The 17,536-nt window shown below is 40.1% G+C and overlaps 1 protein-coding gene across 1 annotated transcript in view; it reads right to left on the bottom strand.

Moving 5' to 3' along the window:
- Positions 1–4,673: 4,673 nt before the first annotated feature.
- The window catches only part of LOC122550600 (NADP-dependent malic enzyme, mitochondrial-like), a 54,312-nt gene continuing 41,449 nt past the window's right edge, over positions 4,674–17,536 (bottom strand). The window contains exons 7-8 of the mRNA XM_087988036.1: positions 14,877–14,975; positions 4,674–6,067 (exon numbers count right to left, since the gene is read on the bottom strand). Of these exons, the coding sequence (XP_087844162.1) occupies positions 5,906–6,067; positions 14,877–14,975 (261 nt within the window). The 3' untranslated portion in view covers positions 4,674–5,905. The remainder of the gene's footprint in view (positions 6,068–14,876; positions 14,976–17,536) is intronic.

Here is a 17,536-nt window from a genome sequence, read left to right as displayed (position 1 = left end):
GAGTTAAAGAATCTGGTGGCATTTCTGTCAATGTGAACCTCTGGTATACACGAGACAACTGAATTATCAGAACATATCATTGATTGCAATTTACCCAGCTCTGCACCCCAAGCAATTACAAATATTTAGGCCTTCATGTATAAGAAATTCTATCGCGCAAGCTTTTAGGATGATTAGAAACAGTAAATTAATAATTGGATTGGAGGTTACTTAAAAAAACCTTGCTTTCTTATATTTTCAATTTTGTATTGTTCACTAGGATCTGTAAATGTTCCCACATTTCTTCATTCTCCACTTGGTGGAGCTGAAGAATTCTGAAATGAAGTCAGGAGAAAGACACAGCTACATGAATCAATTCCTCCTGTTACTGTATGCAGAAACTTTTGGAAAATATAACTTATTATTTTGTTAAGAATGAACTAATGTTCACCTTTTGTGAGCTACAAGTAAAGGCTGCAGAGTTGGTTTAAGCCCTGTAACAGAGGAGAAGTTTGTAGTGGGAAGCACTGTAGTGCTTGTGGCTGAAGAATCTACATTTCCTTAGCCAAGAATTTTGGATGCAAGCCCACTTAATTCACAGCCTGTAAACTTTATGTAGATAATTTCCAAGCACCATGATGATTCTTGGCTGTGATAAAACAGAGTTGGGCAGCAATATCCTTCATTTAAACATCTTGATGGTTCCTCAGTCAGAATGATCCTTATAGAGATTTCCAATTTCTTCCAATACTGTATAATGTAATTCCATTGTCACACAAAAGTAAGGAACCTCATATGAAAGTTAGGATTATTTGGACTCGAGACTCAAGTCCTATCTAGTGCTAATTCAAAATGGATTGCCTACAGTTAGCTAAATGGAGAATGAAGTTTTTAAAGAAATAGAGGAAGGTTTTCTGTGTAGACAGTTTTCCATTAATTAAGGATTTTGTTTCTACTGCAATATATAATGCTTGAAAATCATCACTGCTCTGAATCACTGCTTTTTCCAAGGTGGTAGAGAATTGAAGTCAGTTAATTGTACAGCATCTATTACATCAGCGCACACTGCCCAAAGAATTGAATCGATGGCCCTTCAGTACATAAGGCTTAATTACATGTTGATCTTTCCATTTGTGCCATTATCAGAATTGAAGAAGCCTGTTTTGAATGGGGCAAAAATACCCCATCTATTGAGATTTGGTGAAATTGATTAAATATTTCACCCAAGTCACACCAATCTTCTCCTATTGCTATAAGATATGTGAAAACAACTGTGAATAAAATGTCTGAAGAGAAGGAAAGGGCCAGTGCTGGTGGAAGAGTCAATGTCACTGATACCATCTGTTACAACACAAACCCCTGTTTAACACAAACAAGGAAAAGAAAACTTGCTGAATTTATCAAGCAAGAAGGAATGTGCAGATTGTTTTTGCAATTTATTTAAAAGGTTACCAATACAGAACACAGGAATTAATGTTCAAAATTTAAGTTGTACTTTAGAACACATCTGGAAATTTAGACCAGGTTCCACATATTATGAAATGTAAGCTATATTAATTGTAGCTTGCTCCAGATTTCTGGTAACTTTCAGGGATTGAGACAATCAGGAAATATACATAGCATTTATCATAATTAAAATTTTAAAATTACCATACCATTGTACAACCAACTTTAAATGTTCCATTTGATCATTTTATATAGCTCACAGCTCTACATAAGTCTAAAAAAACATGATTCTGTCCTAAGAGTCGACACTGTATTTCTTGCTTTAAAGCCTGTCTGTTCTTCTATAACAAGATAGTTGCACTCTTGCGTGACCTCAAATCACGCAATACAAATAACAGGGCCTTTGGGAAAATTAGGGTTGGGGCAGACCACCAAAAATATCAGTAAAAATCAAAACAAAAGTAGTATTTAGCCTAACACAAAATGATAACACAGTCTAAGTAAATGTTAAAATCATACTTTAATCAAAAACACAATAAACTTAACACTTTACCCTGAAAAACTGGAAGGGAACTTGAAGGGGTTTCTGGGTTTGCTGAGTTATGGTACTGTATTAAGAGTTTATGGCTGAGGCTCATCATTAACATCGTCACTTTCAGGTGCAGTTCTGCAGTTGAGGTTACAACAAAAGAAAATATTTTGTCCAGAAGCATATGGCTGTGGTTCATTGTCCTCAGACTGTTTCTTGGGATTGACTTTGAAAAAAAAAAATCTAGTTTTTGCTGCTTTATCATCTTTCTTCTTTCATGAAGAAGCTGTTCATAGGGTGCCAGATATGGCTCTGTGCCACAAACTGCTATCCTGCTGCATTCTGCATTGTAGTCATTGTCTTCTAAAAGCTACAACCACTTCTCAACTTCCCTCAGAATAAAAGACAAAGCAAAGTGGGAAGTTTGCATGGTGCTGCATCCTGGACTTCATTGTCTTCATCTCCAGCTTCAATTTCCCCCACAAGTAGTTGTTGATCAACAGTGGGGAGGTCTTCATAATGGGACTCGAGCATTCTCAGTGTCCACTTGTTTACAAGAGCAACAAATGTTCTTTCATTGCTAGAGGCTCTCTGATGGTTCAACGCCTTTAAAATCATGAAGAAAATCCTGGAGAAGCTTCTGCCAACTACATGCAAGCAATCCTTACTGAAATCAACCGAGATGTCCACAATTATGTTAACAGCATTATTAATGTTAAAGCTCTTCCAAAATTGAAGAACCCTGTCCTCATTATTCCCCTCAGTAGCTGAAATCAGCTTCCTGAATGTGCGTTTTAAATAATAAGATTTAAAAGCTGCTATTGCACCCTGGTCCATGGGTTAAATGAAAGAGGTTATGTTTAAAGATAGAAATAGCACTTCAATGTTTTCAGAAAGCTCGCCAATGGTGGGAGGATGGTTTGGTGCATTGTCCAGAATGAGGAGAATATTGAAGTCCAAATGTTTTCTCCTGCAATAATTTCTAAAACATCCTAAAAAACATCAATAATAAGATCAGAAAACATTTTCCCAGTGTTATGAACGGGGCAAACCGTTCTGCTTATTTTAACCCGGCAACACAGCAAAGATTTATCCCGTCCAGTAATCTGTGAAAATTCAATAGACTAAGAACTATTGAAAGTAAAAATTAACTTTATTTCTTAAAGTATAACAGAGAATAATTAACAACTATTTACTACTCCTTCTTCTAACCTATCTTTACCTTCCCCTTCGACAATATTAGTTTGATAAAACCCCCAATTAAGATTTGCAAAGCTAATCTCAAAATCAGGCAGCTTTCAGTTTTGTTTTCCTGCCTTTCCTTCTTCTTGGGAATTCTGCTTCACAGGTTACCTGCTTCACAGGTTACTGACTAATAAAGGTACCTTTAAGAGAGCTATTTTTCTGGGCAGATGTCATTGGCTTGGAGTTCTCCTCCCAACTATTCAATTTTTCCCAGTCTTATACCGTCAAAGCATTGGATTGTGTCAGTGGCTTATAAGATAGTCAATATACTCAATTCAAAATTGATTTTAATTTGGTATTTTTGGTATAATTTAAACTGATTGGCCAAATTTGATTTTTTTTTTGCCTCATAGCAACTCAGCCAGTGCTATCTGTCCTGAACCAAATATTACATTGTATCTTATTGAGAACTTGGTGCTGTCACTGCTAGCTTTTAACTCTCTTAAAGATACAGTACACCCACATCTTCATAACACCAGTCATCCAAACACTTTTGCTTGATCCGAAGGAAACACCTAGAGTGGACTCAACGTAACTGGGAATGGAATCGTGTAATAGCCAATGGGAGTTTGTATTTCACCAAATTGCAATGATGAACTGTGCATTATAGGAGGACAACCTGTACTGCTGCTCAGGGACAGAATTGGCTTTCTCATGATTATTTTATTCTCCCTCATTACAAATAAACATGTGCAGTAGAACACCAAAGTCTATGGGTCTGTCCCTCACTAGGGCCTTCTAGACGTCAAATTGAAAAGGCACTTGACAGCACTTCACTCTCTGTAACCCAGGAGCATAACTCAATCTCTGTTCATTACCTCCAACCCTGGAGATGTTAGCCAGCAGTCAAGAACTGGTGCCATCTTTAGCATCACTGAAGGCTGTCCAGGAGAGAAAGGAAGCTTTTTGCCCCTAGGAATGGTAAGAGACCAACCTGACGAACAAATGCAACCTGGGCAGAGATGAATGTGGAAATCAGTGTTCATAGATGGCTCTAATGCTGCAAAATGAAGACTATAAAATAGGAAAACAACACATAACCAAGAATCATTTAATGTTGGTCCACCTGAAGCAAACCTATTTTCTGTAAACTTAGCAAAGTAATCTTTCAAATGATTTTGAATTTAAGAGTACAAGCAAATGCAAGTTAATAGTGTCACTTACTGTCTGGAAATACCAAATGACACAGCAGATGGAAATAACTGACCTGAATTTTAATATGCATAAAGTTGGTAGCACAGATTAACAAGATGACTAGATCTAAAATATGTGGAGTTTCAGTACAGTATACGATCTTCTAAATAAATTCCACTGTCAAATCATGTTGCGTCCCAGGATAGATAAGCATTCATATATGCTAGTTTATTCTGGAAGATTTTTAGAGAAAATAAATATAGATAGCTGATGGTTTCAGATGTTTCGTTCCACAATAACTCTTGTAACTCTTTTTCATAGCAATAATGAAGAACAGCAATTGATTCAAGGCCATGATTTATTAAGCATTTTGTTCTCTTCCAATGTACACCTTCACAGGATTCTTGGTTTATGTTCTTTCTACAATTATACAATGACATCGCAGCACAACAGAAATGCTTAAAATACAGTTTTGGGTGCAATTTCAGAAAATGATTATTACTGCACCCTAACAATTCATAATTATTGGCTACGGCAGATTATTAATTTGAAAGCCACCACCAAATGGTTTCATTTGGAAAGGTTTAATGGATCTCAAATAGATGGCTTTTAATCAATCATTCTGGACTAGATTCAACTTTTACAGATGAAAGGATAATGTGTTAATGAATAATTTATTTTATTACTGAGCAACTTGGAAGTTGCTTAAATACGAACACAGTTTTAGCTTAAATTCTGGGAAATGTCATCCCACATGCTCTTTGCACTGCTAGATTAGACTCTTTACTCCAAAAGCAGAACAGCATGCAAAAATAATCCAAACTAAAACAATGGTATTACAAGTTATTCTGCTATGATGTGTGTTTTATCAGTGCAAATTGGCTATAATGCAATTGACAAATTGTGGATGTTATTTAGATAACGCAAACTTTCTACTGAAAGGGTATACTGGTATAGCGATTTTCTATTAGCGATCTTCTACAGTGTGATTTTCTATAGCGGTTTTCCAAAGGCTGATTTTCTATAGCACAAGATTGCAGAGGTACAATCTTGCGTTATAGCAGATAACCTACATACACATGATTCTGGAGGGAAAAAAATGGTGGCCATGTTCAGGAAAGAAACTTAACTTTTGTGAAAAATGCCAATGACACTATAGCTATAAGTCTCATGTAACTTTGGGCAGTTCAGTGAATATCAACCCAGAGCCTGTGTTTTGATATCATAGTTATAACGAAGTGCAGAAATAGTATATCTATTAAAGTTGTTCAAATTGCAAATAATGTTTGCTAAAAGGTGGAAGTACCAATGCAATCATGAAATATCAAAAATCCCTGGATGAATAAAAAAGAAATTTAAAAAAATTCAAAAACTGCAATGAACTTCTAGAAAATTATTACTGAAGATGTTTTTGGTGGTTTGAAATTAATAAATGAGAGTGACTTTCTTTTTAACAGCAACTGTTTTATAATGCTTTGGAATAATCATGTCAGAAGGCAGCATATAGTTTGCAATTAAGGTTACCTGGCTTTGACAATACATTCTAGGTTATGCCTAGAGTGGCACAGATAACTACACTTTCTGAATTTCCATAGCTTCTTCTGGCCATTTGTAGTTATCCAACACAAAGGAATCATAATCAGGGCTGTAGATTTGAGCACGAACAAATGCTTCTTTGTCCTCAGGTTCAGGGTACCAGGCAGCAAGATTATGTTTATATGCATAATCCACAATCTATAAATAAACAATAAAATATAAAAATAAAACAAAGTCTTGTAAAATTTAAAAACATCAATGTCATGGGAGGGTATTGGGATATTTAATTATTTCTTCTCTCATGGAGGCAGTGTGACAAGTCAGGTTTAAATATTGTCCTTTGAAACAAAGTGAATTCATACATGTTTATTAAACCACAGGTTGCAGTCTCAGAGAAGGACAAGAGTCCTAGGTGATGTTTGTAAAAGGGAAAGGGGAAGTTAAGGTATTAAACTGCAGAAATTGACAATAACCAGTGCTTGATAGACTGATTAGTAAAGTTAGATCACATGGGATTCAGGGAGAGCTTGCCAATTGGATACAAAATTGGCTTGACGGTAAGAAACAGGGTGATGGTGGAAGGTTGTGTTTCAGACTGGAGGTCTGCGACCAGCAGTGTTCCGCAAGGATCAGTGCTGGATCCACTTTTGTTTGTCATTTATATAAATGATTTTAATGAGAATTTAGGAGACATGGTTAGTAAATTTGATACCAAAAGTGTTAGTATAGTCAACAGTGAAGAAAGTTAACTATTTTGATCAATTGGGCCAAAGGGCTAAGGAGTGGCAGATGGTGTTTAATTTGGATAAATATGAGATATTGCATTTTGGTAAAACAAGGACGGACAGGACTTATACAGTTAATGACAGTGTGGGTGCTGGAAAAGTACAGCAGATCAGGCAGCATCCGAGGAGCAGGGGTATCGACGTTTCGGGTGTAAGCCCTTCATTTCCTGATGAAGGGCTTATGCCTGAAACGTAGACTCTCCTGCTCTTCGGTTGCTGCCTGACCTACTGTGCTTTTTCACCACCACACTCTCGACTCTGATCTCCAGCATCTACAGTCCTCACTTTGTCCTAGTTAATGGTAGGGCACTGGGTAGTGTTGTTGAACAAAGAGACCTAGGGGTTCAGGTCTTTGAACATAGGGGTTCAAACAACGTAGTTCTTTGAAAGTTGCGTCACAGGTAGGCAGGATGGTAGTTGTTAAGAAGGCGTTTAGCATGCTTGCCTTCCATGCTTAGACCCTTGGTATATGAGTTAGAATATCATGTTAGGTTGTACAGAATGTTGGCAAAGCCAGTTTTGGAGTACTATGTACAGTTCTGGTCACCCTGCTATACGAAAGATATTATTAAATTGGAAACGGTGCAGAAGAGATTTACAAGTATGTGTCCGGGAATGGAGTGTTTGGGTGGACAGACTGGAACTCTTTTCATGGAGCACAGAGGTTGAGGTATGACCTTATCAAGATTTTTTAAATCATGAGGGGCATGGATAAGCTGAATACCAGAAGGTAATTTCCCTAGGGTGGGAGAGTTTAAAACTAGGGGACATATTTTTAAGGTGAGAGGAAAAGGATTTAAAAGGGACTTGAGAGGCAAATCTTTCATACAGATGGTGATTTGTATGTAGAATGAACTGCCAGAGGAAGTAATAGATGCAGGTTCCATTACAACATTTACAGTCATAGAGTCACAGAGATGTACAGCAAGGAAACAGACCCTTCGGTCCAACCCGTCCATGCCGACCAGATATCCCAACCCAATCTAGTCTCACCTGGCAGCATCTGGCCCATATCCCTCCAAACCCTTCCTATTCATATACCCATCCAAATGCCTTTTAAATGTTGCAATTGTACCAGCCTCCACCACTTCCTCTGGCAACTCATTCCATACACGTACCACCCTCTGCGTGAAAAGGTTGCCCCTTAGGTCCCTTTTATATCTTTCCCCTCTCACCTTAAACCTATGCTGTCTAGTTCTGGACTCCCCAATCCCAGGGAAGAGACTTTGTCTATTTATCCTATCCATGCCTCTCATAATTTTGTAAACCTCTATCAGGTCATCCCTCAGCCTCCGATGCTCCAGGGAAAACAGCCCCAGCCTGTTCAGCCTCTCTCCATATCTCAAATCGTCCACCCCTGGCAACATCCTTGTAAACCTTTTCTGAACCCTTTCAAGTTTCACAACATCTTTCTGATAGGAAGGAGACCAGAATTGCACGCAATATTCCAACAGTGGCCTAACCAATGTCCTGTACAGCCACATGACCTCCCAACTCCTGTACTCAATACTCTGACCAATAAAAGAAAGCATACCAAACATCTTCCTTACTATCCTATCTACCTGCGACTCTATTTTCAAGGAGCTATGAACCTGCACTCCAAGGTCTCTTTGTTCCGCAACACTCTCCAGGACCCTACCATTAAGTGTATAAGTCCTGCTAAGATTTGCTTTCCCAAAATGCAGCACCTCGCATTTATCTGAATTAAACTCCATGTGCCACTTCTCAGCCCATTGGCCCAGATCCTGCTGTAATTTGAGGTAACCTTCTTCGCTGTCCACTACACCTCCAATTTTGGTGTCACCTGCAAACTTACTAACTGTACCTCTTATGCTCGCATCCAAATCATTTATGTAAATGACAAAACGTAGAGGACCCAGCACCAATCCTTGTGGCACTCCACTGGGCACAGGCCTCCAGTCCGAAAAACAACCTTCCATCACCACCCTGTCTTCTACCTTTGAGCCAGTTCTGTATCCAAATGGGTAGTTATCCTGGTATTCAGAGAGAGCTAACCTTGCTAACCAGTCTCCCATGGGGAACCTTGTCGAACACCTGACTGAAGTCCATATAGATCACATCTACTGCTCTGCCCTCATCAATCCTCTTTGTTACTTCCTCAAAAAACTCAATCAAGTTTGTAAGACATGTTTTTCCACGCACAAAGCCATGTTGACTATCCCTAATCAGTCCTTGCCTTTCCAAATACATGGACATCCTGTACCTCAGGATTCCCTCCAACAACTTGCCCACCATCGAAGTCAGGCTCACTGGTCTATAGTTCCCCAGTTTATCCTTATCACCCTTCTTAAACAGTGGCATCACGTTAGCCAACTTCCAGTCTTCCGGCACCTCACCTGTGACTATCGATGATACAAATATCTCAGCAAGAAGCCCAGCAATCACTTCTCTAGCTTCCCACAGAGTTCTAGGGTATACCTGATCAGGTCCTGGGGATTTATCCACTTCTGTGTTTCAAAAGGTCCAGCACTTCCTCCTCTGTAATCTGGACATTTTGCAAGATGTCACCATCTATTTCCCTACAGTCTATATCTTCCATATCCTTTTCCACAGTAAATACTGATGCAAAATACTTGTTTAGTATCTCCATTTTCTGCGGCTCCACACAAAGGCCGCCTTGCTGACCTTTGAGGGGCCCTATTCTCTACCTAATTACCCTTTTGTCCTTAATATATTTGTAAAAACCCTTTGGATTCTCCTTAATTCTATTTGCCAAAGCTACCTCATGTCCCCTTTTTGCCGTCCTGATTTCCCTCTTAAGTATACACGTACTGCCTTTAAACAATTCGAAGGATTCACTCGATCTATCCTGTCTATACTTTACATATGCTCCTTTTTTATCTTAACCAAACCCTCAATTTCTTTAGTCATCCAGCATTCCCTATACCTACCAGCCTTCTCTTTCACCCTAACAGGAATATATTTTCTCTGAATTCTCATTATCTCATTTCTGAAGGCTTCCCATTTTCCAGCCGTCCCTATACCTGCGAACATCTGCCCCCAGTCAGCTTTCGAAAGCTCTTGTCTAATACTGTCAAAATTGACCTTTCTCCAATTTAGAACCTCAACTTTTCGATCTGGTCTATCCTTTTCCATCACTATTTTAAATCTAATAGAATTATGGTCGCTGGCCCCAAAGTGCTCCCCCATTGACATATCAACCACTTGCTCTGCCTTATTTCCCAAGAGTAGGTCAACGTTTGCACCTTCTCTAGTAGGAACATCCGCATACTGAGTCAGAAAATTTTCTTGTACACACTTCACAAATTCCTCTCCATCTAAACTCTTAACACTTTGGCAGTCCCAGTGTATGTCTGGAAAATTAAAATCCCCTACCATAACCACCCTATTATTCTTACAGATAGCTGAGATCTCCTTACAAGTTTGTTCCTCAATTTCCCTCTGACTATTAGGAAGTCTATAATACAATCCCAATAAGGTGATCATCCCTTTCTTATTTCTCAGTTCCACCCAAATAACTTTCCTGGGTGTATTTCTAGGAATATCCTCCCTCAGCACAGCTGTAATGCTACCCCTCCTCTCTTGCCTCCCTTTCTATCCTTCCTGTAACATTTGTATCCTGGAACATTAAGCTGCCAGTCCTGCCCATCCTTGAGCCATGTTTCTGTAATTGTTATGATATCCCAGTCCCATGTTCCTAACCATGCCCGGAGTTCATCTGCCTTCCCTGTTAGGCCCCTTGCATTGAAATAAATGCAGTTTAATTTATTAGTCCTACCTTGTCCCTGCCTGCCCTGACTGTTTGACTCGCTTCTGTACCAGTCTCAGATTGATCTCTTTCCTCAGTATCTCCCTGCGTCCCACCCCCCACCTTACTAGTTTAAATCCTCCCGAGCATCTCTAGCAAATCTCCCTTCCAGTATATTAGTCTCCTTCCAATTTAGGTGCAAACCGTCCTTCTTGTGTAGGTAACGTCTACCCCGAAAGAGATTCCAATGGTCCAAAAATATGAATCCTTCTCCCATACACCAGCTCCTCAGCCATGCATTCATCTGCTCTATCCTCCTACTCCTGCCCTCACTAGATCGTAGCACTGGGAGCAATCCAGATATTACTACTCTAGAAGACCTTTTTAAATTTCTGCCTAACTCTCGTTAATCTCACTTCAGAATCTCAACCTTTTCCCTTCCTATGTTGTTGGTTCCAATGTGGACAATGACCTCTTGCTGGCCCCTCTCTCCCTTGAGAACATTCTGCATCCTCTCTGAGACATCCTTGATCCTGGCATCAGGGAAGCAACACACCATTCTGATTGTTCACTGCTGTCCACAGAAATGTCTGTATGTACCTCGGACTAGAGAGTCCCCTAACACAATTGATCTCTTGGAACCTGATTTACCCCTCGTTGCATTAGAGCCAGTCTCAATACTAGAAACTTGGCGGTTCGTGCCATGTTCCCCTGAGAATCCATCATTTTCCAAAACAGCATACTTGTTTGAAATGGGTATAGCCACAGAAGGCTGTCTAATTCTGTTACCTTTCCTGGAGTTAACCCATCTATGTGACGGTATTTGAGACTTTCCCCCCTTCCTATAACTGCTATCCATCACATACTTTTGCTGTTGCAAATTCCTCATTGCTTCTAACTGCCTCTCTAACTGATCCATTTGATCTGATAAGCTTCGCAAACAACAGCATCTTTTGCAGATATAATCCGTAGTAACCTTTAAACTCTCTCTAAACTCCCACATCTGACAAGAAGTACATATCACTCTACCAAAGGCCATTTTTGCTCCTTCACAATCTACAGACCCAGAAAATAACACCGCCTATTCCTCTACAAAACACTGACCCAGGTTATGGCTTATAAGTTTAATCAAGAGACATATCTCCAAAAACATATAATCAAGAAAGAACCCACTCTACTCATTACTACAGACTTCCTGTAGATCACACTTGAAATCAATACACTTAGCTGCTTCTGTGCTGTGAACTTCACCCAAACAGTTCCTCCAAGATAAAAGACATTTGGACAGGTACATGAATATGACTTGCTTAGAGATATGGGCCAAAGGAAGGTAAGAGAGCCAAGTTTAGTTTGGGAAACTTAGTTGTTCAATGGATGGGTTGGACAAAGGGTCTGTTTCCATGCTCTATGACGGTATTATAGCACTTGTATTGCAGATCAGATGCCTTAACAGATCAACCAGCCGTCTAGAAGCCATACACTCTAATTTTTTCTGTACAGTCCTCTGACTCAGCACTTACCTCTCTTCCAACAAAATTCTCCTTAAAGCTTAATTTTTAATCCATGATTTTGGTTAATATTCCCAGTAATATATTATCTTCTTGCTTTAATATCAGAATATCAACTTTATTAATCCTTTGTAAACTGTTTTGGGACTTATGAAGTCATACAACACGACACAGACCCATTGGTCCAACCAATCCATGCTGACCATAATCCCAAATTAAATTAGTCTCAGCTGCCTGCGCAGGGTCCATATCCCTCCAAATATTCCTTATTCATGTTCTTATCTACAGAGGAATCTCTATCATCTAGCATTCGATTATCCGAATTTCAGATTATCCAGCAAGATCACAAAGTCCCGATGCTTGACTAAACTGTGTTATCCGGCATTCAATTATCCGAACAAAATAATCCCTGCCCATGTCGTTTGGATAATCAAGGAAATGTACATGTCTTTTAAACTTTGTAACTGTAACCATATCCACCATTTTCTCTGGAAGTTCATTCTTAATATTTCATGAACCACTCTGTGTAAAAAGGTTGCCCCTCATGACTTTTTAAAATCTTTCTCCTCTATGCCTAGTCTTGAAATTCCCCACCTGATGTAAAAGACACCTGCCATTCACCCCATCTACACCTCTTATGATTTTAAAAACCTCTATAAAGGTCACTCCTCAATCTTCTATGCCCCAATGAAAAATGTCACAGCCTATCAAATCTCCTCTTATGACTCAAAACGTCCATTTCTAGCAACATCCTGCTCAAACTCTTCTGAACACTGTCTAGCTTAATAACATCTTTTTAACAGGTGGGCGACCCAATCTGGACACAGTATTTCAGAGAAGGCCTCACCGACCTGTACAACCTCAACATGAAGTCCCAACTCATATACTCAAATGGTCTGAGCAATGAAGGGAAGCGTGCTGAACACCTTGTCTACATGCAATGTAAATGTCAAAGAATTATATATCTGAATCTCTAGGTGTCTCTGTTCTACAGCACTACTCAAGGCCCTATTTTTAGGTATATAAGTCTTGCCCTTGTTTGTGTTACCAAAATGCAAATTAAACTCCATCTGCCATTCCTCAGCTCATTGACCCAATTGATTAAGATCTCTTTGTAATCTTAGATAACCTCCTTCACTGTCCATTATGCACCAATTTTGGTGTCATTTCCAAACTTACTAACCGTGCCTTCTATATTCTCACCTAAATCATTCATATAAATGACAAACAAAAGTGCGGCCAGCACCGATCCCTTCTCCAATACTAAAGGCACTACATAAATCTGATAGTCAGTACGCTAACGTTCATTTTCCTTATATATCTAAGTTAGTCTGTAGTCTAGTTGCTTTGTGTAAAGGCTAACTTTTGCAGACTCTTTAATATTGTCAGCAAGCCTGAATTCTGCATTCAGGATGCCTTCATCCAAATCATTAATAAAAATGCTGAAGAATAACAGTTTAAACAGCAGACACAGAATACTACAGAAACTCAGCAAGTCTGACATCATCTGTGGAGAGACAGAGTTAATGTTTTCAGTCTGGTTGGACTCTTCTTCACAGTATTTTGCCTTTAGTCCATATAGCAATTCTGTTGGCAGCGACAACCGACTTGATCAAAACCGTAAACATCAGACATAGGAGCGGACGGTGACCATTCAGCCCGCTGAGTCTGCTCCGTCATTGAGTCAGATCATGATTGATCTGATAATCCTCAACTCCACTTTCCCATTTGACACTAATTAATAATATGTCTATCTCAGACTTGAATATACTCAATGACCCAGTCTCGATAGCCCCTGCAATAAAAATTCCACAGATGCACTATCCTCCCCAACTCTGCATTAAATGTTGTTCTGAGATTATGTCCTCCGGTCCGAGACTCTAACACAGAGGGGATATAATCTCTCTGCATCTACACCGTCAAGTTCCCTAAGAATCTTGTATGTCTCAATAAGGTCACACTTCTTCTAAATTCCAATGAATTCAGGCCCAAACTACACAAACCCTCCTCACAAGACAGTCCTTCCATACCTGTAATCAGCCAAGTGAGTCTCCTCTGGACTGCCTCCACTGCCAGTATATCTTTCTTTAGATAAGGGACACAAAACTGTTCACTATATAAACCCATACCTGGCTACGATAATGTGACCACTTGCATTTAGGTTAAAATGTGACGACTAACTCCACATCCTGCAAATATATAGATATCTATCAGCACTGAAATCTGGCATCACAATCTTTCCGAGTGATTAGTCTGTATATCTCTCATAATTTCTTCTCATAATGTCAATTTAACTAGCTTCTAATTGACTTGCAATACTTTGTGAATATGAATACATGTGGAAATTACCCCACAGTTCTATTTCTTCCAGCCTCAAAAATACATATTATACGGCAGCATGGTGGTTAGCACTGCTGCCTCACAGCATCAGGGTCCAAGTTTCGATTCCACCCTCGGGCGACTGTGCACATTCTCCCCATATCTGCATGGATTTCCTCCTGGTGCTCTGGTTTCTTCCCACAGTCCAAAGATGCGCAGGTCAGGTGAATTGGCCATATTAAATTGCCCATAGTGTTAGGTACGTTAGTCTGAGGGAAATTAGTCTGGGTGGATTACTCTTCTGGAGGATTGGTGTGGACTTGTTGGGCTGAAGGGCCTGTTTCCACATTGGAGGGAATCTAATCTAAATCTTTTACGGAAGTTCTTACCAATAATAGTCAAAGTCTTGATTTAAAGCTTTCAGTTAATCTCTGCATTAGTTAACTCCTTTGGCCATTCTAGAGTTAAAGTAACATTGTTGCAAACTGCACCCACTGATAAAAAGAAAATAAATAAAAATGAAAGAAACAAATCAGGATCATGTGCCACTAAAACTCAGCTACCATGTCTTGGTCTTCTGCTTCAAAACATTCACAGAAATAACAACAGCTCTTTGTAACTGCAACAGTTTAATTTGCATTTAACAAACAAAAATATTTGTATACCCTTGTGGCGATCTTGAATGAAACATCTCTGATGGTGCCGAGTGGTGGGTACAGACGTCCTTCTGCAAGATCCTGCTCCGTTACCAGTTCAGCAAGAATCTGGGCAAAAGAAAAACCTCAAATCAATATAATTGGGATACATGCAGCATAAAATATGAATTGGGACAATCAATAATTATTATGACAGAGTATCATAAATATAGCATGCTTATAATACTATATATCATGCTTATTATTAATGTCTACTTAGCTCTACATTGTTAAAGACTAAAGAATTTAAGTCTGCAAGACTTTACTGCTGACAAATGTATTTTTTCACAATGAGAAGCAAGTGTAAAGTTAGAGGTATCCATCAGTGTTATTTTGTCACACTCCTCAAAACTGCTAGTTACTGCAGCTATCAGTGGTATTTAGAGATAGCTGGGCGTAGATCCTCAATTCTATGCTTGGTGTTTGCAGGAGACTATGAGGGCTAGAGATGAAGAAAATGGCAAAAAGGTTCTGAATCTGCACCTTAAGATATGAAGTTAAAAGCCAGCCAGATTGCTGTTGGTCTGGAGTCACATATAGACAGACCGGAGAACGGCATTAGTGATCCAGATGGGGTTTTTCCAAATCAATCAATAATGATTTCATGGTCATCATCACACTCTTAACTCCAGACATTTTTATTGAATACATGTTCCACCATCTGCCATGGCAGGATCTGGGTCAGTAGATTAATTGTATAGTGATAATACCACTCGGCTATCGCCTCCTTAATTCAAGCTTTTCAAAGTTTAACAGGATACAGACAGGAGGAAATTCTGTTACACAGGTTGTAAGCTGGCTCGCTGAGCTGGAGGGTTTGTTCTGAGATGTTTCGTCACCACACCAGGTAACATCATCAGTGAGCATCTGGTAAAGTGTTGGTGTTCTGACCCGCTCACTATTTGGTGTGTCTTGGTGTGTTGTAGTGGATGATATAATTTCTGGTTCGGTTTCTGAGAGATTGGTAAATGGGGTCCAAATCAATATGTTTGTTAATGGAGTTCTAGTTTGAATGCCAGGCCTCTAGGAATTCCTGTCCATGTCTTTGTTTAGCCTGTCCCAGGATGGATATATTGTCTCAGTCGAACTGGTATCCCTCTTTGTCTGTGTGCATGGATACCAGTGATAGTTGGTCATGTCTTTTGGTGGCTAGTTGGTGCTCATGTATCCTGGTGGCTAGTTTCCTGCTTGTCTGTCCAATGTGATGTTTGTTGCAGTCCTTGCAGGATATTTTGTATAAGATATTCGTTCAGCTGGCTGTGGGTTTGGTCCTTTAAGTTTATCAGGAGCTGTTTCAGTGTGGTGGTAGGTTTGTGAGTCACCATGATGCCTATGGGCTGGAGCAGTCTGGTGGTCAACTCTGAAATGTCTTTGATGTATGGTAGCGTAGCTAGACTCTCTAGGCGTGTTGTGTCTTCTTGCTTAGGTCTGTTGTGCAAGAATCGGCAGACTGCACTTATTGGGTAACCATTGTTCTTCAATACGTTGTACAGATACCTTTTTCCCTCGCAGTCCCTGGGTCCTGCATGGAATTGTGGCCTGTTTAAATAATGATTTGATGCAGCTCCGTTTATGGGTGTTGGGATGGTTGCTTCTGTAGCTAACTATCTGGTCAGTGTGTGTGACCTTCCTGTAAATGCTGGTCTACATCACAATATTCGGTAAATTGTGATGTCTAGCAATGGGAGTCAGTTATTGTTCTTTTCCTCTTTGGTGATTTTTTTTTTAACCAGTAAGGGTGTTGCTTAATGCGTTTGTGGGTTTCTTCTACTGTGTTACGTCTCGTGATTTCAAAGGTGTCATCCACATAGTAGATCCAAAGCTTGGGTTGGATTGTGGGAAGGGCTGTTCGTTCTGACCTCTGCATAACTGCTTCTGCTATACAGGGGACCTTGATTATCCGAAAATCGGATTATCCGTAGGAAATCTCGTGGTCCCGATAGAAACATTACATCAAAGATGTGTTTCCAGCAGTGATCGCTTCTTTTGTTTACAGTGATTGAACAGGCACCGTCGCCAAATGACTGACCTCTCGCCCTCTCTCTCTCTCCCCACACTTTCCCTGGAGTTCTACAGAAGGGTGTACCCTAACTGCTCTCATCCTCCCACCCCTCCCCTCCTTGCGGCTTCCCAGGAATAATCTCTCCAACATTGTCCTGTACAGGGCAAACATGGAATCTGCCAAAAATTTGCAGTAAAACATTGTGGGGGTGGCTGTGGTTGTGAGCGTGTGTGTGAGCGTGTGTGTGAGCGTGTGTGTGAGCGTGTGTGTGAGCGTGTGTGTGAGCGTGTATGTGAGCGTGTGTATGTGCATCATTTGGCGACTTAACCCACAAAGACAGCAGCAGCAGTCTTGTTGTTGGTGTACAGTCCAGATGCCCCGGAGAGGGGCGGGAGTGGACGGGTATGGAAGCTCACGCACTTTGTGCTGGGGGGGGGGGGGGGAGGGCGGTGTTGGGCGTGGGGGCTCACTTGCTTTGTGCTGGGGGGACGGGGTCGGTGTTGGACCGGATGAGGTGCGCTCACGGGCTGTGTGTCTTTCTTGGTGTCTTTCATGGTGTTCAGGAATTCCTAGGTCGAATGGAGTGGGTTGAGTCTTCTACCAGATGTTTCAGTTTAAGTTGCAGTTC

This window comes from Chiloscyllium plagiosum, unplaced genomic scaffold (genome assembly GCF_037043375.1).
Source record: "Chiloscyllium plagiosum isolate Xiang-an unplaced genomic scaffold, Cpla_swu_hap1 HiC_scaffold_6, whole genome shotgun sequence".
In the NCBI taxonomy this organism is placed as follows: domain Eukaryota; kingdom Metazoa; phylum Chordata; class Chondrichthyes; order Orectolobiformes; family Hemiscylliidae; genus Chiloscyllium; species Chiloscyllium plagiosum.
Note: the sequence above shows the minus strand (reverse complement) of the source record. Positions and strands in the feature narration are given on the sequence as shown.